The 25,605-nt window shown below is 68.9% G+C and overlaps 1 protein-coding gene across 1 annotated transcript in view; it reads right to left on the minus strand.

The window, feature by feature from the left end:
• Positions 1 to 25,605, minus strand: part of slc50a1 (solute carrier family 50 member 1) — a 54,252-nt gene that overhangs the window by 23,075 nt on the left and 5,572 nt on the right. Inside the window, exons 2-3 of the mRNA XM_059643987.1 lie at positions 24,270 to 24,347; positions 20,642 to 20,765 (exon numbers count right to left, since the gene is read on the minus strand). Coding sequence (XP_059499970.1) covers positions 20,642 to 20,765; positions 24,270 to 24,347 — 202 coding nt within the window. The remainder of the gene's footprint in view (positions 1 to 20,641; positions 20,766 to 24,269; positions 24,348 to 25,605) is intronic.

The raw sequence follows: 25,605 nt of genomic DNA on the forward strand, positions 1-25,605 counted from the left end.
GGGAGCGGGCGCTGTCGGAGGGTCAGCGCTGAGGGAGCGGGCGCTGTCGGAGGGTCAGCGCTGAGGGAGCGGGCGCTGTCGGAGGGTCAGCGCTGAGGGAGCGGGCGCTGTCGGAGGGTCAGCGCTGAGGGAGCGGGCGCTGTCGGAGGGTCAGCGCTGAGGGAGCGGGCGCTGTCGGAGGGTCAGCGCTGAGGGAGCGGGCGCTGTCGGAGGGTCAGCGCTGAGGGAGCGGGCGCTGTCGGAGGGTCAGCGCTGAGGGAGCGGGCGCTGTCGGAGGGTCAGTGCTGAGGGAGTGGGCACTGTCGTAGGGTCAGTGCTGAGGGAGAGGGCACTGTCGTAGGGTCAGTGCTGAGGGAGCGGGGCACTGTCGGAGGGTCAGTGCTGAGGGAGCGGGGCACTGTCGGAGGGTCAGTGCTGAGGGAGTGGGCACTGTCGTAGGGGCAGTGCTGAGGGAGAGGGCACTGTCGTAGGGTCAGTACTGAGGGAGTGGGCACTGTCGGAGGGTCAGTGCTGAGGGAGTGGGCACTGTCGTAGGGTCAGTGCTGAGGGAGCGGGTGCTGTCGGAGGGTCAGTGCTGAGGGAGCGGGCGCTGTCGGAGAGTCAGCGCTGAGGGAGCGGGCGCTGTCGGAGGGTCAGCGCTGAGGGAGCGGGCGCTGTCGGAGGGTCAGCGCTGAGGGAGCGGGCGCTGTCGGAGGGTCAGCGCTGAGGGAGCGGGCTCTGTCGGAGGGTCAGCGCTGAGGGAGCGGGCACTGTCGGAGGGTCAGCGCTGAGGGAGCGGGCACTGTCGGAGGGTCAGCGCTGAGGGAGCGGGTACTGTCGGAGGGTCAGCGCTGAGGGAGCGGGCTCTGTCGGAGGGTCAGCGCTGAGGGAGCGGGCGCTGTCGGAGGGTCAGCGCTGAGGGAGCGGGCGCTGTCGGAGGGTCACCGCTGAGGGAGCGGGCGCTGTCGGAGGGTCAGCGCTGAGGGAGCGGGCGCTGTCGGAGGGTCAGCGCTGAGGGAGCGGGCGCTGTCGGAGGGTCAGTGCTGAGGGAGCGGGCGCTGTCGGAGGGTCAGTGCTGAGGGAGCGGGCGCTGTCGTAGGGTCAGTGCTGAGGGAGAGGGCGCTGTCGTAGGGTCAGTGCTGAGGGAGAGGGCGCTGTCGGAGGGTCAGTGCTGAGGGAGTGGGCGCTGTCGTAGGGTCAGTGCTGAGGGAGCGGGCACTGTCGGAGGGTCAGTGCTGAGGGAGCGGGGCACTGTCGGAGGGTCAGTGCTGAGGGAGCGGGGCACTGTCGGAGGGTCAGTGCTGAGGGAGTGGGCACTGTCGTAGGGTCAGTGCTGAGGGAGAGGGCACTGTCGTAGGGTCAGTGCTGAGGGAGTGGGCACTGTCGGAGGGTCAGTGCTGAGGGAGCGGGCACTGTCGTAGGGTCAGTGCTGAGGGAGCGGGTGCTGTTGGAGGGTCAGTGCTGAGGGAGCGGGTGCTGTTGGAGGGTCAGTGCTGAGGGAGCGGGCGCTGTCGTAGGGTCAGTGCTGAGGGAGAGGGCACTGTCGTAGGGTCAGTGCTGAGGGAGAGGGCACTGTCGGACGGTCAGTGCTGAGGGAGCGGGGCACTGTCGGAGGGTCAGTGCTGAGGGAGTGGGCACTGTCGTAGGGTCAGTGCTGAGGGAGAGGGCACTGTCGTAGGGTCAGTGCTGAGGGAGCGGGCACTGTCGGAGGGTCAGTGCTGAGGGAGCGGGCACTGTCGTAGGGTCAGTGCTGAGGGAGCGGGTGCTGTTGGAGGGTCAGTGCTGAGGGAGCGGGCGCTGTCGGAGAGTCAGTGCTGAGGGAGCGGGCGCTGTCGGAGGGTCAGTGCTGAGGGAGCGGGCGCTGTCGGAGGGTCAGCGCTGAGGGAGCGGGCGCTGTCGGAGGGTCAGCGCTGAGGGAGCGGGCGCTGTCGGAGGGTCAGCGCTGAGGGAGCGGGCGCTGTCGGAGGGTCAGTGCTGCGGGAGCGGGCGCTGTCGTAGGGTCAGTGCTGAGGGAGAGGGCACTGTCGGAGGGTCAGTGCTGAGGGAGTGGGCACTGTCGTAGGGTCAGTGCTGAGGGAGCGGGCACTGTCGGAGGGTCAGTGCTGAGGGAGCGGGGCACTGTCGGAGGGTCAGTGCTGAGGGAGCGGGGCACTGTCGGAGGGTCAGTGCTGAGGGAGTGGGCACTGTCGTAGGGTCAGTGCTGAGGGAGAGGGCACTGTCGTAGGGTCAGTGCTGAGGGAGTGGGCACTGTCGGAGGGTCAGTGCTGAGGGAGCGGGCACTGTCGTAGGGTCAGTGCTGAGGGAGCGGGTGCTGTCGGAGGGTCAGTGCTGAGGGAGCGGGTGCTGTTGGAGGGTCAGTGCTGAGGGAGCGGGCGCTGTCGTAGGGTCAGTGCTGAGGGAGAGGGCACTGTCGTAGGGTCAGTGCTGAGGGAGAGGGCACTGTCGGAGGGTCAGTGCTGAGGGAGCGGGCGCTGTCGGAGGGTCAGTGCTGAGGGAGCGGGCGCTGTCGGAGGGTCAGTGCTGAGGGAGCGGGCGCTGTCGGAGGGTCAGCGCTGAGGGAGCGGGCGCTGTCGGAGGGTCAGCGCTGAGGGAGCGGGCGCTGTCGGAGGGTCAGCGCTGAGGGAGCGGGCGCTGTCGGAGGGTCAGCGCTGAGGGAGCGGGCGCTGTCGGAGGGTCAGCGCTGAGGGAGCGGGCGCTGTCGGAGGGTCAGCGCTGAGGGAGCGGGCGCTGTCGTAGGGTCAGCGCTGAGGGAGCGGGCGCTGTCGGAGGGTCAGTGCTGAGGGAGCGGGCGCTGTCGGAGGGTCAGCGCTGAGGGAGCGGGCGCTGTCGGAGGGTCAGCGCTGAGGGAGCGGGCGCTGTCGGAGGGTCAGCGCTGAGGGAGCGGGCGCTGTCGGAGGGTCAGCGCTGAGGGAGCGGGCGCTGTCGTAGGGTCAGCGGTGAGGGAGCGGGCGCTGTCGGAGGGTCAGTGCTGAGGGAGTGGGCGCTGTCGTAGGGTCAGTGCTGAGGGAGAGGGGCACTGTCGTAGGGTCAGTGCTGAGGGAGCGGGCGCTGTCGGAGGGTCAGTGCTGAGGGTGCGGGCGCTGTCGGAGGGTCAGTGCTGAGGGAGCGGGCGCTGTCGGAGGGTCAGTGCTGAGGGAGCGGGCGCTGTCGGAGGGTCAGCGCTGAGGGAGCGGGCGCTGTCGGAGGGTCAGCGCTGAGGGAGCGGGCGCTGTCGGAGGGTCAGCGCTGAGGGAGCGGGCGCTGTCGGAGGGTCAGCGCTGAGGGAGCGGGCGCTGTCGGAGGGTCAGCGCTGAGGGAGCGGGCGCTGTCGGAGGGTCAGCGCTGAGGGAGCGGGCGCTGTCGGAGGGTCAGCGCTGAGGGAGCGGGCGCTGTCGGAGGGTCAGCGCTGAGGGAGCGGGCGCTGTCGGAGGGTCAGCGCTGAGGGAGCGGGCGCTGTCGTAGGGTCAGCGCTGAGGGAGCGGGCGCTGTCGGAGGGTCAGCGCTGAGGGAGCGGGCGCTGTCGTAGGGTCAGCGCTGAGGGAGCGGGCGCTGTCGGAGGGTCAGCGCTGAGGGAGCGGGCGCTGTCGGAGGGTCAGCGCTGAGGGAGCGGGCGCTGTCGGAGGGTCAGCGCTGAGGGAGCGGGCGCTGTCGGAGGGTCAGCGCTGAGGGAGCGGGCGCTGTCGGAGGGTCAGCGCTGAGGGAGCGGGCGCTGTCGGAGGGTCAGCGCTGAGGGAGCGGGCGCTGTCGGAGGGTCAGCGCTGAGGGAGCGGGCGCTGTCGGAGGGTCAGCGCTGAGGGAGCGGGCGCTGTCGGAGGGTCAGCGCTGAGGGAGCGGGCGCTGTCGGAGGGTCAGCGCTGAGGGAGCGGGCGCTGTCGGAGGGTCAGCGCTGAGGGAGCGGGCGCTGTCGGAGGGTCAGCGCTGAGGGAGCGGGCGCTGTCGGAGGGTCAGCGCTGAGGGAGCGGGCGCTGTCGGAGGGTCAGCGCTGAGGGAGCGGGCGCTGTCGGAGGGTCAGTGCTGAGGGAGTGGGCACTGTCGTAGGGTCAGTGCTGAGGGAGAGGGCACTGTCGTAGGGTCAGTGCTGAGGGAGCGGGGCACTGTCGGAGGGTCAGTGCTGAGGGAGCGGGGCACTGTCGGAGGGTCAGTGCTGAGGGAGTGGGCACTGTCGTAGGGGCAGTGCTGAGGGAGAGGGCACTGTCGTAGGGTCAGTACTGAGGGAGTGGGCACTGTCGGAGGGTCAGTGCTGAGGGAGTGGGCACTGTCGTAGGGTCAGTGCTGAGGGAGCGGGTGCTGTCGGAGGGTCAGCGCTGAGGGAGCGGGCGCTGTCGGAGAGTCAGCGCTGAGGGAGCGGGCGCTGTCGGAGGGTCAGCGCTGAGGGAGCGGGCGCTGTCGGAGGGTCAGCGCTGAGGGAGCGGGCGCTGTCGGAGGGTCAGCGCTGAGGGAGCGGGCTCTGTCGGAGGGTCAGCGCTGAGGGAGCGGGCACTGTCGGAGGGTCAGCGCTGAGGGAGCGGGCACTGTCGGAGGGTCAGCGCTGAGGGAGCGGGTACTGTCGGAGGGTCAGCGCTGAGGGAGCGGGCTCTGTCGGAGGGTCAGCGCTGAGGGAGCGGGCGCTGTCGGAGGGTCAGCGCTGAGGGAGCGGGCGCTGTCGGAGGGTCACCGCTGAGGGAGCGGGCGCTGTCGGAGGGTCAGCGCTGAGGGAGCGGGCGCTGTCGGAGGGTCAGCGCTGAGGGAGCGGGCGCTGTCGGAGGGTCAGTGCTGAGGGAGCGGGCGCTGTCGGAGGGTCAGTGCTGAGGGAGCGGGCGCTGTCGTAGGGTCAGTGCTGAGGGAGAGGGCGCTGTCGTAGGGTCAGTGCTGAGGGAGAGGGCGCTGTCGGAGGGTCAGTGCTGAGGGAGTGGGCGCTGTCGTAGGGTCAGTGCTGAGGGAGCGGGCACTGTCGGAGGGTCAGTGCTGAGGGAGCGGGGCACTGTCGGAGGGTCAGTGCTGAGGGAGCGGGGCACTGTCGGAGGGTCAGTGCTGAGGGAGTGGGCACTGTCGTAGGGTCAGTGCTGAGGGAGAGGGCACTGTCGTAGGGTCAGTGCTGAGGGAGTGGGCACTGTCGGAGGGTCAGTGCTGAGGGAGCGGGCACTGTCGTAGGGTCAGTGCTGAGGGAGCGGGTGCTGTTGGAGGGTCAGTGCTGAGGGAGCGGGTGCTGTTGGAGGGTCAGTGCTGAGGGAGCGGGCGCTGTCGTAGGGTCAGTGCTGAGGGAGAGGGCACTGTCGTAGGGTCAGTGCTGAGGGAGAGGGCACTGTCGGACGGTCAGTGCTGAGGGAGCGGGGCACTGTCGGAGGGTCAGTGCTGAGGGAGTGGGCACTGTCGTAGGGTCAGTGCTGAGGGAGAGGGCACTGTCGTAGGGTCAGTGCTGAGGGAGCGGGCACTGTCGGAGGGTCAGTGCTGAGGGAGCGGGCACTGTCGTAGGGTCAGTGCTGAGGGAGCGGGTGCTGTTGGAGGGTCAGTGCTGAGGGAGCGGGCGCTGTCGGAGAGTCAGTGCTGAGGGAGCGGGCGCTGTCGGAGGGTCAGTGCTGAGGGAGCGGGCGCTGTCGGAGGGTCAGCGCTGAGGGAGCGGGCGCTGTCGGAGGGTCAGCGCTGAGGGAGCGGGCGCTGTCGGAGGGTCAGCGCTGAGGGAGCGGGCGCTGTCGGAGGGTCAGTGCTGCGGGAGCGGGCGCTGTCGTAGGGTCAGTGCTGAGGGAGAGGGCACTGTCGGAGGGTCAGTGCTGAGGGAGTGGGCACTGTCGTAGGGTCAGTGCTGAGGGAGCGGGCACTGTCGGAGGGTCAGTGCTGAGGGAGCGGGGCACTGTCGGAGGGTCAGTGCTGAGGGAGCGGGGCACTGTCGGAGGGTCAGTGCTGAGGGAGTGGGCACTGTCGTAGGGTCAGTGCTGAGGGAGAGGGCACTGTCGTAGGGTCAGTGCTGAGGGAGTGGGCACTGTCGGAGGGTCAGTGCTGAGGGAGCGGGCACTGTCGTAGGGTCAGTGCTGAGGGAGCGGGTGCTGTCGGAGGGTCAGTGCTGAGGGAGCGGGTGCTGTTGGAGGGTCAGTGCTGAGGGAGCGGGCGCTGTCGTAGGGTCAGTGCTGAGGGAGAGGGCACTGTCGTAGGGTCAGTGCTGAGGGAGAGGGCGCTGTCGGAGGGTCAGTGCTGAGGGAGCGGGCCACTGTCGGAGGGTCAGTGCTGAGGGAGCGGGGCACTGTCGGAGGGTCAGTGCTGAGGGAGTGGGCACTGTCGTAGGGTCAGTGCTGAGGGAGAGGGCACTGTCGTAGGGTCAGTGCTGAGGGAGTGGGCACTGTCGGAGGGTCAGTGCTGAGGGAGCGGGCACTGTCGTAGGGTCAGTGCTGAGGGAGCGGGTGCTGTTGGAGGGTCAGTGCTGAGGGAGCGGGTGCTGTTGGAGGGTCAGTGCTGAGGGAGCGGGCGCTGTCGTAGGGTCAGTGCTGAGGGAGAGGGCACTGTCGTAGGGTCAGTGCTGAGGGAGAGGGCACTGTCGGACGGTCAGTGCTGAGGGAGCGGGGCACTGTCGGAGGGTCAGTGCTGAGGGAGTGGGCACTGTCGTAGGGTCAGTGCTGAGGGAGAGGGCACTGTCGTAGGGTCAGTGCTGAGGGAGCGGGCACTGTCGGAGGGTCAGTGCTGAGGGAGCGGGCACTGTCGTAGGGTCAGTGCTGAGGGAGCGGGTGCTGTTGGAGGGTCAGTGCTGAGGGAGCGGGCGCTGTCGGAGAGTCAGTGCTGAGGGAGCGGGCGCTGTCGGAGGGTCAGTGCTGAGGGAGCGGGCGCTGTCGGAGGGTCAGCGCTGAGGGAGCGGGCGCTGTCGGAGGGTCAGCGCTGAGGGAGCGGGCGCTGTCGGAGGGTCAGCGCTGAGGGAGCGGGCGCTGTCGGAGGGTCAGTGCTGCGGGAGCGGGCGCTGTCGTAGGGTCAGTGCTGAGGGAGAGGGCACTGTCGGAGGGTCAGTGCTGAGGGAGTGGGCACTGTCGTAGGGTCAGTGCTGAGGGAGCGGGCACTGTCGGAGGGTCAGTGCTGAGGGAGCGGGGCACTGTCGGAGGGTCAGTGCTGAGGGAGCGGGGCACTGTCGGAGGGTCAGTGCTGAGGGAGTGGGCACTGTCGTAGGGTCAGTGCTGAGGGAGAGGGCACTGTCGTAGGGTCAGTGCTGAGGGAGTGGGCACTGTCGGAGGGTCAGTGCTGAGGGAGCGGGCACTGTCGTAGGGTCAGTGCTGAGGGAGCGGGTGCTGTCGGAGGGTCAGTGCTGAGGGAGCGGGTGCTGTTGGAGGGTCAGTGCTGAGGGAGCGGGCGCTGTCGTAGGGTCAGTGCTGAGGGAGAGGGCACTGTCGTAGGGTCAGTGCTGAGGGAGAGGGCGCTGTCGGAGGGTCAGTGCTGAGGGAGCGGGCGCTGTCGGAGGGTCAGTGCTGAGGGAGCGGGCGCTGTCGGAGGGTCAGTGCTGAGGGAGCGGGCGCTGTCGGAGGGTCAGCGCTGAGGGAGCGGGCGCTGTCGGAGGGTCAGCGCTGAGGGAGCGGGCGCTGTCGGAGGGACAGCGCTGAGGGAGCGGGCGCTGTCGGAGGGTCAGCGCTGAGGGAGCGGGCGCTGTCGGAGGGTCAGCGCTGAGGGAGCGGGCGCTGTCGTAGGGTCAGCGCTGAGGGAGCGGGCGCTGTCGGAGGGTCAGCGCTGAGGGAGCGGGCGCTGTCGGAGGGTCAGCGCTGAGGGAGCGGGCGCTGTCGTAGGGTCAGCGCTGAGGGAGCGGGCGCTGTCGGAGGGTCAGTGCTGAGGGAGTGGGCGCTGTCGTAGGGTCAGTGCTGAGGGAGAGGGGCACTGTCGTAGGGTCAGTGCTGAGGGAGTGGGCACTGTCGGAGGGTCAGTGCTGAGGGAGCGGGCACTGTCGTAGGGTCAGTGCTGAGGGAGCGGGTGCTGTCGGAGGGTCAGTGCTGAGGGTGCGGGCGCTGTCGGAGGGTCAGTGCTGAGGGAGCGGGCGCTGTCGGAGGGTCAGCGCTGAGGGAGCGGGCGCTGTCGGAGGGTCAGCGCTGAGGGAGCGGGCGCTGTCGGAGGGTCAGCGCTGAGGGAGCGGGCGCTGTCGGAGGGTCAGCGCTGAGGGAGCGGGCGCTGTCGGAGGGTCAGCGCTGAGGGAGCGGGCGCTGTCGGAGGGTCAGCGCTGAGGGAGCGGGCGCTGTCGGAGGGTCAGCGCTGAGGGAGCGGGCGCTGTCGGAGGGTCAGCGCTGAGGGAGCGGGCGCTGTCGGAGGGTCAGCGCTGAGGGAGCGGGCGCTGTCGGAGGGTCAGCGCTGAGGGAGCGGGCGCTGTCGTAGGGTCAGCGCTGAGGGAGCGGGCGCTGTCGGAGGGTCAGCGCTGAGGGAGCGGGCGCTGTCGGAGGGTCAGCGCTGAGGGAGCGGGCGCTGTCGGAGGGTCAGCGCTGAGGGAGCGGGCGCTGTCGGAGGGTCAGCGCTGAGGGAGCGGGCGCTGTCGGAGGGTCAGCGCTGAGGGAGCGGGCGCTGTCGGAGGGTCAGCGCTGAGGGAGCGGGCGCTGTCGGAGGGTCAGCGCTGAGGGAGCGGGCGCTGTCGGAGGGTCAGCGCTGAGGGAGCGGGCGCTGTCGGAGGGTCAGCGCTGAGGGAGCGGGCGCTGTCGGAGGGTCAGCGCTGAGGGAGCGGGCGCTGTCGTAGGGTCAGCGCTGAGGGAGCGGGCGCTGTCGGAGGGTCAGCGCTGAGGGAGCGGGCGCTGTCGGAGGGTCAGCGCTGAGGGAGCGGGCGCTGTCGGAGGGTCAGCGCTGAGGGAGCGGGCGCTGTCGGAGGGTCAGCGCTGAGGGAGCGGGCGCTGTCGGAGGGTCAGCGCTGAGGGAGCGGGCGCTGTCGGAGTGTCAGCGCTGAGGGAGCGGGCGCTGTCGGAGTGTCAGCGCTGAGGGAGCGGGCGCTGTCGGAGGGTCAGCGCTGAGGGAGCGGGCGCTGTCGGAGGGTCAGCGCTGAGGGAGCGGGCGCTGTCGTAGGGTCAGCGCTGAGGGAGCGGGCGCTGTCGGAGGGTCAGCGCTGAGGGAGCGGGCGCTGTCGGAGGGTCAGCGCTGAGGGAGCGGGCGCTGTCGGAGGGTCAGCGCTGAGGGAGCGGGCGCTGTCGGAGGGTCAGCGCTGAGGGAGCGGGCGCTGTCGGAGGGTCAGCGCTGAGGGAGCGGGCGCTGTCGTAGGGTCAGCGCTGAGGGAGCGGGCGCTGTCGGAGGGTCAGCGCTGAGGGAGCGGGCGCTGTCGGAGGGTCAGCGCTGAGGGAGCGGGCGCTGTCGGAGGGTCAGCGCTGAGGGAGCGGGCGCTGTCGGAGGGTCAGCGCTGAGGGAGCGGGCGCTGTCGGAGGGTCAGCGCTGAGGGAGCGGGCGCTGTCGGAGGGTCAGTGCTGAGGGAGTGGGCGCTGTCGTAGGGTCAGTGCTGAGGGAGAGGGCACTGTCGTAGGGTCAGTGCTGAGGGAGCGGGGCACTGTCGGAGGGTCAGTGCTGAGGGAGCGGGGCACTGTCGGAGGGTCAGTGCTGAGGGAGTGGGCACTGTCGTAGGGTCAGTGCTGAGGGAGAGGGCACTGTCGTAGGGTCAGTGCTGAGGGAGTGGGCACTGTCGGAGGGTCAGTGCTGAGGGAGCGGGCACTGTCGTAGGGTCAGCGCTGAGGGAGCGGGCGCTGTCGGAGGGTCAGTGCTGAGGGAGTGGGCGCTGTCGTAGGGTCAGTGCTGAGGGAGAGGGGCACTGTCGTAGGGTCAGTGCTGAGGGAGTGGGCACTGTCGGAGGGTCAGCGCTGAGGGAGCGGGCGCTGTCGGAGGGTCAGCGCTGAGGGAGCGGGCGCTGTCGGAGGGTCAGCGCTGAGGGAGCGGGCGCTGTCGGAGGGTCAGCGCTGAGGGAGCGGGCGCTGTCGGAGGGTCAGCGCTGAGGGAGCGGGCGCTGTCGGAGGGTCAGCGCTGAGGGAGCGGGCGCTGTCGGAGGGTCAGCGCTGAGGGAGCGGGCGCTGTCGGAGTGTCAGCGCTGAGGGAGCGGGCGCTGTCGGAGGGTCAGCGCTGAGGGAGCGGGCGCTGTCGGAGGGTCAGCGCTGAGGGAGCGGGCGCTGTCGGAGGGTCAGCGCTGAGGGAGCGGGCGCTGTCGTAGGGTCAGCGCTGAGGGAGCGGGCGCTGTCGGAGGGTCAGCGCTGAGGGAGCGGGCGCTGTCGGAGGGTCAGCGCTGAGGGAGCGGGCGCTGTCGGAGGGTCAGCGCTGAGGGAGCGGGCGCTGTCGGAGGGTCAGCGCTGAGGGAGCGGGCGCTGTCGGAGGGTCAGCGCTGAGGGAGCGGGCGCTGTCGTAGGGTCAGCGCTGAGGGAGCGGGCGCTGTCGGAGGGTCAGCGCTGAGGGAGCGGGCGCTGTCGGAGGGTCAGCGCTGAGGGAGCGGGCGCTGTCGGAGGGTCAGCGCTGAGGGAGCGGGCGCTGTCGGAGGGTCAGCGCTGAGGGAGCGGGCGCTGTCGGAGGGTCAGCGCTGAGGGAGCGGGCGCTGTCGGAGGGTCAGTGCTGAGGGAGTGGGCGCTGTCGTAGGGTCAGTGCTGAGGGAGAGGGCACTGTCGTAGGGTCAGTGCTGAGGGAGCGGGGCACTGTCGGAGGGTCAGTGCTGAGGGAGCGGGGCACTGTCGGAGGGTCAGTGCTGAGGGAGTGGGCACTGTCGTAGGGTCAGTGCTGAGGGAGAGGGCACTGTCGTAGGGTCAGTGCTGAGGGAGTGGGCACTGTCGGAGGGTCAGTGCTGAGGGAGCGGGCACTGTCGTAGGGTCAGCGCTGAGGGAGCGGGCGCTGTCGGAGGGTCAGTGCTGAGGGAGTGGGCGCTGTCGTAGGGTCAGTGCTGAGGGAGAGGGGCACTGTCGTAGGGTCAGTGCTGAGGGAGTGGGCACTGTCGGAGGGTCAGTGCTGAGGGAGCGGGCACTGTCGTAGGGTCAGTGCTGAGGGAGCGGGTGCTGTCGGAGGGTCAGTGCTGAGGGTGCGGGCGCTGTCGGAGGGTCAGTGCTGAGGGAGCGGGCGCTGTCGGAGGGTCAGCGCTGAGGGAGCGGGCGCTGTCGGAGGGTCAGCGCTGAGGGAGCGGGCGCTGTCGGAGGGTCAGCGCTGAGGGAGCGGGCGCTGTCGGAGGGTCAGCGCTGAGGGAGCGGGCGCTGTCGGAGGGTCAGCGCTGAGGGAGCGGGCGCTGTCGGAGGGTCAGCGCTGAGGGAGCGGGCGCTGTCGGAGGGTCAGCGCTGAGGGAGCGGGCGCTGTCGGAGGGTCAGCGCTGAGGGAGCGGGCGCTGTCGGAGGGTCAGCGCTGAGGGAGCGGGCGCTGTCGTAGGGTCAGCGCTGAGGGAGCGGGCGCTGTCGGAGGGTCAGCGCTGAGGGAGCGGGCGCTGTCGGAGGGTCAGCGCTGAGGGAGCGGGCGCTGTCGGAGGGTCAGCGCTGAGGGAGCGGGCGCTGTCGGAGGGTCAGCGCTGAGGGAGCGGGCGCTGTCGGAGGGTCAGCGCTGAGGGAGCGGGCGCTGTCGGAGGGTCAGCGCTGAGGGAGCGGGCGCTGTCGGAGGGTCAGCGCTGAGGGAGCGGGCGCTGTCGGAGGGTCAGCGCTGAGGGAGCGGGCGCTGTCGGAGGGTCAGCGCTGAGGGAGCGGGCGCTGTCGGAGGGTCAGCGCTGAGGGAGCGGGCGCTGTCGGAGGGTCAGCGCTGAGGGAGCGGGCGCTGTCGGAGGGTCAGCGCTGAGGGAGCGGGCGCTGTCGGAGGGTCAGCGCTGAGGGAGCGGGCGCTGTCGGAGGGTCAGCGCTGAGGGAGCGGGCGCTGTCGGAGGGTCAGCGCTGAGGGAGCGGGCGCTGTCGGAGGGTCAGCGCTGAGGGAGCGGGCGCTGTCGGAGGGTCAGCGCTGAGGGAGCGGGCGCTGTCGGAGGGTCAGCGCTGAGGGAGCGGGCGCTGTCGGAGGGTCAGCGCTGAGGGAGCGGGCGCTGTCGGAGGGTCAGCGCTGAGGGAGCGGGCGCTGTCGGAGGGTCAGCGCTGAGGGAGCGGGCGCTGTCGGAGTGTCAGCGCTGAGGGAGCGGGCGCTGTCGGAGTGTCAGCGCTGAGGGAGCGGGCGCTGTCGGAGGGTCAGCGCTGAGGGAGCGGGCGCTGTCGTAGGGTCAGCGCTGAGGGAGCGGGCGCTGTCGGAGGGTCAGCGCTGAGGGAGCGGGCGCTGTCGGAGGGTCAGCGCTGAGGGAGCGGGCGCTGTCGGAGGGTCAGCGCTGAGGGAGCGGGCGCTGTCGGAGGGTCAGCGCTGAGGGAGCGGGCGCTGTCGGAGGGTCAGCGCTGAGGGAGCGGGCGCTGTCGGAGGGTCAGCGCTGAGGGAGCGGGCGCTGTCGTAGGGTCAGCGCTGAGGGAGCGGGCGCTGTCGGAGGGTCAGCGCTGAGGGAGCGGGCGCTGTCGGAGGGTCAGCGCTGAGGGAGCGGGCGCTGTCGGAGGGTCAGCGCTGAGGGAGCGGGCGCTGTCGGAGGGTCAGCGCTGAGGGAGCGGGCGCTGTCGGAGGGTCAGCGCTGAGGGAGCGGGCGCTGTCGGAGGGTCAGTGCTGAGGGAGTGGGCGCTGTCGTAGGGTCAGTGCTGAGGGAGAGGGCACTGTCGTAGGGTCAGTGCTGAGGGAGCGGGGCACTGTCGGAGGGTCAGTGCTGAGGGAGCGGGGCACTGTCGGAGGGTCAGTGCTGAGGGAGTGGGCACTGTCGTAGGGTCAGTGCTGAGGGAGAGGGCACTGTCGTAGGGTCAGTGCTGAGGGAGCGGGCACTGTCGTAGGGTCAGTGCTGAGGGAGCGGGCGCTGTCGGAGGGTCAGTGCTGAGGGAGCGGGCGCTGTCGTAGGGTCAGTGCTGAGGGAGCGGGTGCTGTCGGAGGGTCAGTGCTGAGGGTGCGGGCGCTGTCGGAGGGTCAGTGCTGAGGGAGCGGGCGCTGTCGTAGGGTCAGTGCTGAGGGAGCGGGGCACTGTCGGAGGGTCAGTGCTGAGGGAGCGGGGCACTGTCGGAGGGTCAGTGCTGAGGGAGCGGGCACTGTCGTAGGGTCAGTGCTGAGGGAGTGGGCGCTGTCGGAGGGTCAGCGCTGAGGGAGCGGGCGCTGTCGGAGGGTCAGCGCTGAGGGAGCGGGCGCTGTCGGAGGGTCAGCGCTGAGGGAGCGGGCTCTGTCGGAGGGTCAGCGCTGAGGGAGCGGGCGCTGTCGGAGGGTCAGCGCTGAGGGAGCGGGCGCTGTCGGAGGGTCAGCGCTGAGGGAGCGGGCTCTGTCGGAGGGTCAGCGCTGAGGGAGCGGGCGCTGTCGGAGGGTCAGCGCTGAGGGAGCGGGCGCTGTCGGAGGGTCAGCGCTGAGGGAGCGGGCGCTGTCGGAGGGTCAGCGCTGAGGGAGCGGGCGCTGTCGGAGGGTCAGCGCTGAGGGAGCGGGCGCTGTCGGAGGGTCAGCGCTGAGGGAGCGGGCGCTGTCGGAGGGTCAGCGCTGAGGGTGCGGGCGCTGTCGGAGGGTCAGCGCTGAGGGAGCGGGCGCTGTCGGAGGGTCAGCGCTGAGGGAGCGGGCGCTGTCGGAGGGTCAGCGCTGAGGGAGCGGGCGCTGTCGGAGGGTCAGCGCTGAGGGAGCGGGCGCTGTCGGAGGGTCAGCGCTGAGGGAGCGGGCGCTGTCGGAGGGTCAGCGCTGAGGGAGCGGGCGCTGTCGGAGGGTCAGCGCTGAGGGAGCGGGCGCTGTCGGAGGGTCAGCGCTGAGGGAGCGGGCGCTGTCGGAGGGTCAGCGCTGAGGGAGCGGGCGCTGTCGGAGGGTCAGCGCTGAGGGAGCGGGCGCTGTCGGAGGGTCAGCGCTGAGGGAGCGGGCGCAGTCGTAGGGTCAGCGCTGAGGGAGCGGGCGCTGTCGGAGGGTCAGCGCTGAGGGAGCGGGCGCTGTCGGAGTGTCAGCGCTGAGGGAGCGGGCGCTGTCGGAGTGTCAGCGCTGAGGGAGCGGGCGCTGTCGGAGGGTCAGCGCTGAGGGAGCGGGCGCTGTCGGAGGGTCAGCGCTGAGGGAGCGGGCGCTGTCGGAGGGTCAGCGCTGAGGGAGCGGGCGCTGTCGGAGGGTCAGCGCTGAGGGAGCGGGCGCTGTCGGAGGGTCAGCGCTGAGGGAGCGGGCGCTGTCGGAGGGTCAGCGCTGAGGGAGCGGGCGCTGTCGGAGGGTCAGCGCTGAGGGAGCGGGCGCTGTCGGAGGGTCAGCGCTGAGGGAGCGGGCTCTGTCGGAGGGTCAGCGCTGAGGGAGCGGGCGCTGTCGGAGGGTCAGCGCTGAGGGAGCGGGCGCTGTCGGAGGGTCAGCGCTGAGGGAGCGGGCTCTGTCGGAGGGTCAGCGCTGAGGGAGCGGGCGCTGTCGGAGGGTCAGCGCTGAGGGAGCGGGCGCTGTCGGAGGGTCAGCGCTGAGGGAGCGGGCGCTGTCGGAGTGTCAGCGCTGAGGGAGCGGGCGCTGTCGGAGGGTCAGCGCTGAGGGAGCGGGCGCTGTCGGAGGGTCAGCGCTGAGGGAGCGGGCGCTGTCGGAGGGTCAGCGCTGAGGGTGCGGGCGCTGTCGGAGGGTCAGCGCTGAGGGAGCGGGCGCTGTCGGAGGGTCAGCGCTGAGGGAGCGGGCGCTGTCGGAGGGTCAGCGCTGAGGGAGCGGGCGCTGTCGGAGGGTCAGCGCTGAGGGAGCGGGCGCTGTCGGAGGGTCAGCGCTGAGGGAGCGGGCGCTGTCGGAGGGTCAGCGCTGAGGGAGCGGGCGCTGTCGGAGGGTCAGCGCTGAGGGAGCGGGCGCTGTCGGAGGGTCAGCGCTGAGGGAGCGGGCGCTGTCGGAGGGTCAGCGCTGAGGGAGCGGGCGCTGTCGGAGGTCAGCGCTGAGGGAGCGGGCGCTGTCGGAGGGTCAGCGCTGAGGGAGCGGGCGCAGTCGTAGGGTCAGCGCTGAGGGAGCGGGCGCTGTCGGAGGGTCAGCGCTGAGGGAGCGGGCGCTGTCGGAGGGTCAGCGCTGAGGGAGCGGGCGCTGTCGGAGGGTCAGCGCTGAGGGAGCGGGCGCTGTCGGAGGGTCAGCGCTGAGGGAGCGGGCGCTGTCGGAGGGTCAGCGCTGAGGGAGCGGGCGCTGTCGGAGGGTCAGCGCTGAGGGAGCGGGCGCTGTCGGAGGGTCAGCGCTGAGGGAGCGGGCGCTGTCGGAGGGTCAGCGCTGAGGGAGCGGGCTCTGTCGGAGGGTCAGCGCTGAGGGAGCGGGCGCTGTCGGAGGGTCAGCGCTGAGGGAGCGGGCGCTGTCGGAGGGTCAGCGCTGAGGGAGCGGGCGCTGTCGGAGGGTCAGCGCTGAGGGAGCGGGCTCTGTCGGAGGGTCAGCGCTGAGGGAGCGGGCGCTGTCGGAGGGTCAGCGCTGAGGGAGCGGGCGCTGTCGGAGGGTCAGCGCTGAGGGAGCGGGCGCTGTCGGAGGGTCAGCGCTGAGGGAGCGGGCGCTGTCGGAGGGTCAGCGCTGAGGGAGCGGGCGCTGTCGGAGGGTCAGCGCTGAGGGAGCGGGCGCTGTCGGAGGGTCAGCGCTGAGGGAGCGGGCGCTGTCGGAGGGTCAGCGCTGAGGGAGCGGGCGCTGTCGGAGGGTCAGCGCTGAGGGAGCGGGCGCTGTCGGAGGGTCAGCGCTGAGGGAGCGGGCGCTGTCGGAGGGTCAGCGCTGAGGGAGCGGGCGCTGTCGGAGGGTCAGCGCTGAGGGAGCGGGCGCTGTCGGAGGGTCAGCGCTGAGGGAGCGGGCGCTGTCGGAGGGTCAGCGCTGAGGGAGCGGGCGCTGTCGGAGGGGTCAGCGCTGAGGGAGCGGGCGCTGTCGGAGGGTCAGCGCTGAGGGAGCGGGCGCTGTCGTAGGGTCAGCGCTGAGGGAGCGGGCGCTGTCGGAGGGTCAGCGCTGAGGGAGCGGGCGCTGTCGGAGGGTCAGCGCTGAGGGAGCGGGCGCTGTCGGAGGGTCAGCGCTGAGGGAGCGGGCGCTGTCGGAGGGTCAGCGCTGAGGGAGCGGGCTCTGTCGGAGGGTCAGCGCTGAGGGAGCGGGCGCTGTCGGAGGGTCAGCGCTGAGGGAGCGGGCGCTGTCGGAGGGTCAGCGCTGAGGGAGCGGGCGCTGTCGGAGGGTCAGCGCTGAGGGAGCGGGCTCTGTCGGAGGGTCAGCGCTGAGGGAGCGGGCGCTGTCGGAGGGTCAGCGCTGAGGGAGCGGGCGCTGTCGGAGGGTCAGCGCTGAGGGAGCGGGCGCTGTCGGAGGGTCAGCGCTGAGGGAGCGGGCGCTGTCGGAGGGTCAGCGCTGAGGGAGCGGGCGCTGTCGGAGGGTCAGCGCTGCGGGAGCGGGCGCTGTCGGAGGGTCAGCGCTGAGGGAGCGGGCGCTGTCGGAGGGTCAGCGCTGAGGGAGCGGGCGCTGTCGGAGGGTCAGCGCTGAGGGAGCGGGCGCTGTCGGAGGGTCAGCGCTGAGGGAGCGGGCGCTGTCGGAGGGTCAGCGCTGAGGGAGCGGGCGCTGTCGGAGGGTCAGCGCTGAGGGAGCGGGCGCTGTCGGAGGGTCAGCGCTGAGGGAGCGGGCGCTGTCGGAGGGTCAGCGCTGAGGGAGCGGGCGCTGTCGTAGGGTCAGCGCTGAGGGAGCGGGCGCTGTCGGAGGGTCAGCGCTGAGGGAGCGGGCGCTGTCGGAGGGTCAGCGCTGAGGGAGCGGGCTCTGTCGGAGGGTCAGCGCTGAGGGAGCGGGCGCTGTCGGAGGGTCAGCGCTGAGGGAGCGGGCGCTGTCGGAGGGTCAGCGCTGAGGGAGCGGGCGCTGTCGGAGGGTCAGCGCTGAGGGAGCGGGCTCTGTCGGAGGGTCAGCGCTGAGGGAGCGGGCGCTGTCGGAGGGTCAGCGCTGAGGGAGCGGGCGCTGTCGGAGGGTCAGCGCTGAGGGAGCGGGCTCTGTCGGAGGGTCAGCGCTGAGGGAGCGGGCGCTGTCGGAGGGTCAGCGCTGAGGGAGCGGGCGCTGTCGGAGGGTCAGCGCTGAGGGAGCGGGCGCTGTCGGAGGGTCAGCGCTGAGGGAGCGGGCGCTGTCGGAGGGTCAGCGCTGAGGGAGCGGGCGCTGTCGGAGGGTCAGCGCTGAGGGAGCGGGCGCTGTCGGAGGGTCAGCGCTGAGGGAGCGGGCGCTGTCGGAGGGTCAGCGCTGAGGGAGCGGGCGCTGTCGGAGGGTCAGCGCTGAGGGAGCGGGCGCTGTCGGAGGGTCAGCGCTGAGGGAGCGGGCGCTGTCGGAGGGTCAGCGCTGAGGGAGCGGGCGCTGTCGGAGGGTCAGCGCTGAGGGAGGGGCGGGCGGGGGCTGTCGGAGGGTCAGCGCTGAGGGAGCGGGCGCTGTCGGAGGGTCAGCGCTGAGGGAGCGGGCGCTGTCGGAGGGTCAGCGCTGAGGGAGCGGGCGCTGTCGGAGGGTCAGCGCTGAGGGAGCGGGCGCTGTCGGAGGGTCAGCGCTGAGGGAGCGGGCGCTGTCGGAGGGTCAGCGCTGAGGGAGCGGGCGCTGTCGGAGGGTCAGCGCTGAGGGAGCGGGCGCTGTCGGAGGGTCAGCGCTGAGGGAGCGGGCGCTGTCGGAGGGTCAGCGCTGAGGGAGCGGGCGCTGTCGGAGGGTCAGCGCTGAGGGAGCGGGGCGCTGTCGGAGGGTCAGTGCTGAGGGAGTGGGCGCTGTCGTAGGGTCAGTGCTGAGGGAGAGGGCACTGTCGTAGGGTCAGTGCTGAGGGAGCGGGGCACTGTCGGAGGGTCAGTGCTGAGGGAGCGGGGCACTGTCGGAGGGTCAGTGCTGACGGAGTGGGCACTGTCGTAGGGTCAGTGCTGAGGGAGAGGGCACTGTCGTAGGGTCAGTGCTGAGGGAGTGGGCACTGTCGGAGGGTCAGTGCTGAGGGAGCGGGCGCTGTCGTAGCGTCAGTGCTGAGGGAGCGGGTGCTGTTGGAGGGTCAGTGCTGAGGGAGCGGGCGCTGTCGGAGAGTCAGTGCTGAGGGAGCGGGCGCTGTCGGAGGGTCAGTGCTGAGGGAGCGGGCGCTGTCGGAGGGTCAGCGCTGAGGGAGCGGGCGCTGTCGGAGGGTCAACGCTGAGGGAGCGGGCGCTGTCGGAGGGTCAGCGCTGAGGAGCGGGCTCTGTCGGAGGGTCAGCGCTGAGGGAGCGGGCGCTGTCGGAGGGTCAGCGCTGAGGGAGCGGGCGCTGTCGGAGGGTCAGCGCTGAGGGAGCGGGCGCTGTCGGAGGGTCAGCGCTGAGGGAGCGGGCGCTGTCGGAGGGTCAGTGCTGAGGGAGCGGGCGCTGTCGGAGGGTCAGCGCTGAGGGAGCGGGCGCTGTCGGAGGGTCAACGCTGAGGGAGCGGGCGCTGTCGGAGGGTCAGCGCTGAGGGAGCGGGCTCTGTCGGAGGGTCAGCGCTGAGGGAGCGGGCGCTGTCGGAGGGTCAGCGCTGAGGGAGCGGGCGCTGTCGGAGGGTCAGCGCTGAGGGAGCGGGCGCTGTCGGAGGGTCAGCGCTGAGGGAGCGGGCGCTGTCGGAGGGTCAGTGCTGAGGGAGCGGGCGCTGTCGGAGGGTCAGTGCTGAGGGAGCGGGCGCTGTCGTAGGGTCAGTGCTGAGGGAGAGGGCGCTGTCTTAGGGTCAGTGCTGAGGGAGAGGGCACTGTCGGAGGGTCAGTGCTGAGGGAGTGGGCACTGTCGTAGGGTCAGTGCTGAGGGAGCGGGCACTGTCGGAGGGTCGGAGCGGGGCACTGTCGGAGGGTCAGTGCTGAGGGAGCGGGGCACTGTCGGAGGGTCAGTGCTGAGGGAGTGGGCACTGTCGTAGGGTCAGTGCTGAGGGAGAGGGCACTGTCGTAGGGTCAGTGCTGAGGGAGTGGGCACTGTCGGAGGGTCAGTGCTGAGGGAGCGGGCACTGTCGTAGGGTCAGTGCTGAGGGAGCGGGTGCTGTTGGAGGGTCAGTGCTGAGGGAGCGGGTGCTGTTGGAGGGTCAGTGCTGAGGGAGCGGGCGCTGTCGTAGGGTCAGTGCTGAGGGAGAGGGCACTGTCGTAGGGTCAGTGCTGAGGGAGAGGGCACTGTCGGACGGTCAGTGCTGAGGGAGCGGGGCACTGTCGGAGGGTCAGTGCTGAGGGAGTGGGCACTGTCGTAGGGTCAGTGCTGAGGGAGAGGGCACTGTCGTAGGGTCAGTGCTGAGGGAGCGGGCACTGTCGGAGGGTCAGTGCTGAGGGAGCGGGCACTGTCGTAGGGTCAGTGCTGAGGGAGCGGGTGCTGTTGGAGGGTCAGTGCTGAGGGAGCGGGCACTGTCGGAGAGTCAGTGCTGAGGGAGCGGGCGCTGTCGGAGGGTCAGTGCTGAGGGAGCGGGCGCTGTCGGAGGGTCAGCGCTGAGGGAGCGGGCGCTGTCGGAGGGTCAGCGCTGAGGGAGCGGGCGCTGTCGGAGGGTCAGTGCTGCGGGAGCGGGCGCTGTCGTAGGGTCAGTGCTGAGGGAGAGGGCACTGTCGGAGGGTCAGTGCTGAGGGAGTGGGCACTGTCGTAGGGTCAGCGCTGAGGGAGCGGGCGCTGTCGGAGGGTCAGTGCTGAGGGAGCGGGGCACTGTCGGAGGGTCAGTGCTGAGGGAGCGGGCGCTGTCGGAGGGTCAGCGCTGAGGGAGCGGGCGCTGTCGGAGGGTCAGCGCTGAGGGAGCGGGCGCTGTCGGAGGGTCAGCGCTGAGGGAGCGGGCGCTGTCGGAGGGTCAGCGCTGAGGGAGCGGGCGCTGTCGGAGGGTCAGCGCTGAGGGAGCGGGCGCTGTCGGAGGGTCAGCGCTGAGGGAGCGGGCGCTGTCGGAGGGTCAGCGCTGAGGGAGCGGGCGCTGTCGGAGGGTCAGCGCTGAGGGAGCGGGCGCTGTCGGAGGGTCAGCGCTGAGGGAGCGGGCGCTGTCGGAGGGTCAGCGCTGAGGGAGCGGGCGCTGTCGGAGGGTCAGCGCTGAGGGAGCGGGCGCTGTCGGAGGGTCAGCGCTGAGGGAGCGGGCTCTGTCGGAGGGTCAGCGCTGAGGGAGCGGGCGCTGTCGGAGGGTCAGCGCTGAGGGAGCGGGCGCTGTCGGAGGGTCAGCGCTGAGGGAGCGGGCGCTGTCGGAGGGTCAGCGCTGAGGGAGCGGGCTCTGTCGGAGGGTCAGCGCTGAGGGAGCGGGCGCTGTCGGAGGGTCAGCGCTGAGGGAGCGGGCGCTGTCGGAGGGTCAGCGCTGAGGGAGCGGGCGCTGTCGGAGGGTCAGCGCTGAGGGAGCGGGCGCTGTCGGAGGGTCAGCGCTGAGGGAGCGGGCGCTGTCGGAGGGTCAGCGCTGAGGGAGCGGGCGCTGTCGGAGGGTCAGCGCTGAGGGAGCGGGCGCTGTCGGAGGGTCAGCGCTGAGGGAGCGGACGCTGTCGGAGGGTCAGCGCTGAGGGAGCGGGCGCTGTCGGAGGGTCAGCGCTGAGGGAGCGGGCGCTGTCGGAGGGTCAGTGCTGAGGGAGCGGGCTCTGTCGGAGGGTCAGCGCTGAGGGGTGGTCTTGGGAAGTAACTCTAACCCTCGCTGGGCCTACACGTGACTCCAGACCCCGCCACGGGGTGTGACTCTCTGAGAGCGAGACTCTCAGCTCGAGGGGGCGATTAGGGACGAGAGGCCGACAGTCCGACTCCCACCACCCCCCACCCATCAACCAACGATAATTTCTCCAAGAGGCCCCACCTCCCTCTCCTACTGATGGACCCTGGCCCCACCCTGCTGGAGGGAGAGGGGGGGGGTCAGCCGCCCACCCCACCGCACCCCCCTACCCTGCAGGGATATTTGAGGGGGAGGTCCACGGCCGAGCACCCACCTTCTCGTTGCTGAAGTAGAGGTAGGCCAGGATGTAGCAGATCTGCAGAGAGATGCCAATAGAGTTGACCGTCATCAACGTCCAATCAGCCTTGAGTTGGCCGTAGTACAGCCATCCACAGTTACTGTGGTGGGGGGGGGGTGGGGGCAACAGAAACAGAGCTGGTCAAACAGCCTCAAGCTTTCTACGATTCCCTCAAACGCCCCCATAACAATACCCCGTCCCCCCCCCATGCCCTGACAACGCTCAGGTGTTGCGGCTTGAGACTGGGGTGGAGGAGAGCCGCAGGCTCCACTTGAGGCCTAGTCCCGGCGTGGCGGCGCGGGGAGCGGGGGAGTCGGCGGGGGGGGAGAGAGAGGGCGTTTTGGGGAGAGAGGGGGCTGGCGGAGAGAGAGAGGTGGGAGGGATGGGGGCAGGAGGAGATGTGGGGGTAGGAGAGACAGAGGGCGGGGAGGACAGGGAGAGGGGGACGGTGGTGGGGGGGGGGGAGAGAAACAGTGTGGAGGGGGAAGAGAGAGGGTGGAGGGGGAGAGAGAGACGGTGGAGGGGAGACAGAGAGGGTGGAGGGGAGAGAGAGAGAGAGAGAGGGTGGAGGGGGAGAGAGAGAAAGGGTGGGAGGGGGAGAGAGAGAAAGGGTGGGGGGGGCAGAGAGAGAGAGAGGGTGGGGGGGGCAGAGAGAGGGAGGGAGGACGGGGAGGAGACGGGGGCGGTGACGAGAGAGGGAGATTTTCCTGTTACCGAGGCTGGGAATGGGGTTTGGGGAGGGGGGTTTGGGAGTTGGGGAGGTGTGGGGGTAGCGTATGAGGGGCTTTATGGGGGTGGGGGCTGTGGGGGGAGCAGGGGGGGGAGTCGGGTGGTGCTGGCGTGGGTTGTGTTGTGGGGCTGTGGAGGGGGTTGGAGGGTGGCATGTGGGGTGGGATCGGTAGGGTGTACAGGTGTTGTGGGGGTGGGGGGTGTGGGGATGTGTGCGGGTGGGGGTGGGAGGTTGTTGGGTGGGAGTGAGTGGTGGAAGAGAGTCAGACAGGATTTTATCGCTCCCCCACCCCCCCGAATAAACAGGAGGGTCACAGTGGTGGGGCTGTTTGGGGGCGGGGGGACCATACAATATGGGAGCACGGACTATGTTTCTCATCCCCAACCCTTTGACGCCCCCCCCTCCCCAATACTCCGCTCCCCCACCCCCAACCCCCAAATCCCGCAGTAATCAGGAACCTAGCCACGTCAGTCTTAAAGATCTCAATGATCTGGCTTGGTCCCTCTGGCCTCTGTGACAATGAGTTCACAGACTCCCCCACCCTCTTCGTCCACCCCAATTCCTCCTCGTCTCAGTTGGAAAGGGCCATCCCTTCACCCTGAGGCCATTCTCTGGGGCGCCAGTCTCTCCCCCAAGTCCCCTCTAACCTCTCTACGTAAATTTCGATCAGATCCATCCCCCAGTCCTTATCCTTCTAAACTCCATACCCTGACGGCTCAAACAATCTTCATGTGATGAGCCCATCATCCCTAGGATCGGGAGATAACAGGGCGTGAAGCTGGATGAACACAGCAGGCCCAGCAGCATCAGAGGAGCAGGAAAGCTGACGTTTTGGGCCTAGACCCATCTTCAGATACAGCCCCATTTCTGATGAAGGGTCTAGGCCGAAACGTCAGCCTTCCTGCTCCTCTGATGCTGCTGGGCCTGCTGTGTCCATCCAGCCCCACACCTTGTTATCTCAGATTCTCCAGCATCTGCAGTTCCTACTACCCCATCCCTGGATCATTCTCTGCACAATTATTTCATATTATTCATTCACAGATGAGAGGCATGACTGGCCTGGCCCAGTATTTATTGTCCCATCCCCTAATCGTCCCAGGGGGGCAGTTAAGAGTCAACCACAAGGCCCTTCGGCCCAACTCGTCCATGCTGACCGTAATCCGAACACAACCAGTCCCGTTTGGCCCCTATCCCTCTAAACCCTTCCATCCCGATGCCTATTAAATGCTGTCACTGTACCGGCCCCCCACCTACTTCCAATTTTGGCGTCGTCAATCCCCACTGGTTTCCCAGCACCTCAGCATCGATTCGGGATAAACATCCGCGAGCGGGATGCCTGGGATTTGGTAGTCGGCGATGTGCTCGTTCAGGGATAAGGATGGACCGTGAGGATGCTGCCCTCCCTGGGAGTGGTGGCGGTGGGGGGAGGCTGAGAGAGGGAGAGACTTCCAAAATTCGCGAGCGGTGGGGGGAGGGCTGGACACAGCAGATAGGGAGAAAGCATTCCGCTCGGAAAAGAGAGAAGGGAAGTGCAAACGAGGTGAAGGGAGTAGTGAGGAAAATCTCTCCCCCCCAACCCAACCCGCAGAGAGGAGTCAGGATATGGAATGTACTGTCTTGGAAAGGTTTGGCAAGGGGAGGGCATTAGGATGGTGATTTTGGGTGGAATTGGAGACTTGGCGGGTGTTAACGGCGGGAGATTGGCGCGGAAGAGCGGGAGCAGGTAGGCAGTAGGGCTAGCATATGGACGATGGGCTCAATAGCCTCCAGCTATGGTATGACATCTCTGCAGAAAGCCTCAGATCGGAACCACAAATGAGGCCCTTTGGCCCATACCATCCCACCAGGGCCTCCTGTTCCTCTAACGCCACCTCTCCTCCTCAAAGTCAGGGTGGGAGCCCATGGGTAGGGCGTAAGAGGGGGTTTGAGTCAGCCCCCATCTGGCGCACAGCAAGATCCAAAGGATTAAAGGAAACGGAAGGGGGTTACCATTGACTGAAACTGACCCGAGCCCCCTGCCCCATATCGATATGCGGGTGGGGGGGATGCTACAAGAGCAGGTCAGAGGCTGGGAATCCTGCAACGAGTGACTCCTGTCCCGACTCCCCACAAAAGCCCTGTCCCAGCATCGACAAGGCAGGAGTGTGAGGGAATATTACACCCCCCCCCCCCCCACCATTGCCCCGGATGGGGGCAGCTCCGACAAGCCGTCAAAAAGCTCGACACTGTCCAAGGACAGAGCAGCACCCCCCCCACCACCCACCTTGGATTGGGACCACATCCACAAGCCCCCGCTCCCTCTGCCCCCCGACCGCTCAGTCGCAGCAGTGTGTCCTGTCCACAGCGTCTCCCCAAGTCAGCACCTTCCAAGCCTGGGACCTCTACCCCCCTGGGGGGGGGCAAGGGGCAGCAGGTACAGGGGAACACCAGCCCCCTGCACGTTCCCCTCCGAGCCCCCAGATCCTGGAACCCCCTCCCTAAGGTCACATTGTGGTTGGGGGGGGGGGTGATCTGCAGCGGTTCAAGATGGCAGCTCACGCCCACCTTCTGAAAGCAGTGCGGCGGGGGGCGGGCAGGGGGAGGCACGTCCAATTCAGGGGGAACGGATCCCAAGCCGGCTTGGATACATAAATGCAGTCGGGCCATCCTATCGCAGGGCAGAGGGGGCTGAATGGCCAGGTCTCTCTCCCAAATCGTCCGGGGGGAGGGCGAGCGGGCCCGGCCGTGTTTCCCCGTGCACCACCCCGCCCCCCCCCCCGCCCCAACCCGATCTGCTCGGGCTCTGTGGCACCCCCCCCCCCCCAGCCAGCACTCCCAAACCCCCTCCGCAATCCCCTGCCCTCCCCCCCCCCGCCCCCCCCGCCATGGACTTACTTAATGGCGGTTGTGAGAAAAGGCAGGAACTGGACATCTGCCGTGCTGGCCCCGGACATCATCCGTTGCACATCCGACCTTGAGGGGGGGAGGGGGTGGGTGGGCAGAGATTGTTGTGGGGGGGGGGGTGGTGGAAGAGCGAACAAGGAAACAACAGTAACTTTCGTTAGTGTAGCTGATGCCCCCCACAGAGGACGCCCCCCCCACAACCCCTGCACATCTCTCTGTTGGAAACGTCCCTCCGCCTGCAGCACCCCCCTCCCCCTCACCGATGAGGAACAGCCCGGCCCGCCAATCACTTCCCTAATTTCCCACTAAATCCAGGGATTTCTCCAACTCGCTACGTTCGAAGGCCCCCCCCCCCCCATACCCCGGCACCTCTTCCTCTGTATATTGTGGGCAGTGAAGAAAGCGAATGGCACGCTGGCCTTCATCACAAGAGGAATTGAGTATAGGAGCAAAGAGGTCCTTCTGCAGCTGTACAGGGCCCTGGTGAGACCGCACCTGGAGTATCGTGTACAGTTTTGGTCTCCCAATTTGAGGAAGACATTCTTGCTATTGAGGGAGTGCAGCATAGGTTCACGAGGTCAATTCCCGGAATGGCGGGACTATCATATGTTGAAAGATTGGAGGGACTGGGCTTGTATACACTGGAGTTTAGGAGGATGAGAGGGGATCTGATTGAGACGTAGAAGATTATTAAGGGATTGGACACTCTGGAGGCAGGAAGCATGTTTCCGCTGATGGGGGGAGTCCAGAACCAGAGGACACAGTTTAAAAATAAGGGGGAGCCATTTAGAACAAGAGTTGAGGAAAAACTTCTTCACCCAGAGAGTGGTGGATATATGGAATGCTCTGCTCTAGAAGGCAGTGGAGGCCAAGTCTCTGGATACTTTCAAGAAAGAGATGGATAGAGCTCTTAAAGATAGTGGAATCAAGGGTTACGGGGGTAAGGCAGGAGCAGGATACTGATTGTGGATGATCAGCCATGATCATAATGAATGGTGGTGCTGGCTCGAAGGGCCGAATGGCCTACTCCAGCACCTATTGTCTATAACATCAACATTTTTCAAAGTGTTCGCTATTTATTTGCGCCCCGCTCTGGCTGTTCTCTAGCTTCCACATTCTTCCCCACAGGGAACACAGATGTAAAATACTCACTTAGTATCTACTCCCCCCCGACTCCCCGCTGCAGCTCCTGCTGTTCCACACACTTAGGGAGCCCCTAAAGGACCACCCTCTCTCCCTAGTTACCTTTTTTGTCCTTAAAGTATTTATCAAATCCCTTTGGATTCTCCTTGCCCTCATTTTCCAAAAGCCCCTCATGTCCCACCTC

The sequence above is a fragment of the Stegostoma tigrinum genome, unplaced genomic scaffold (assembly GCF_030684315.1).
Source record: "Stegostoma tigrinum isolate sSteTig4 unplaced genomic scaffold, sSteTig4.hap1 scaffold_381, whole genome shotgun sequence".
Classification (NCBI taxonomy): Eukaryota; Metazoa; Chordata; class Chondrichthyes; order Orectolobiformes; family Stegostomatidae; genus Stegostoma; species Stegostoma tigrinum.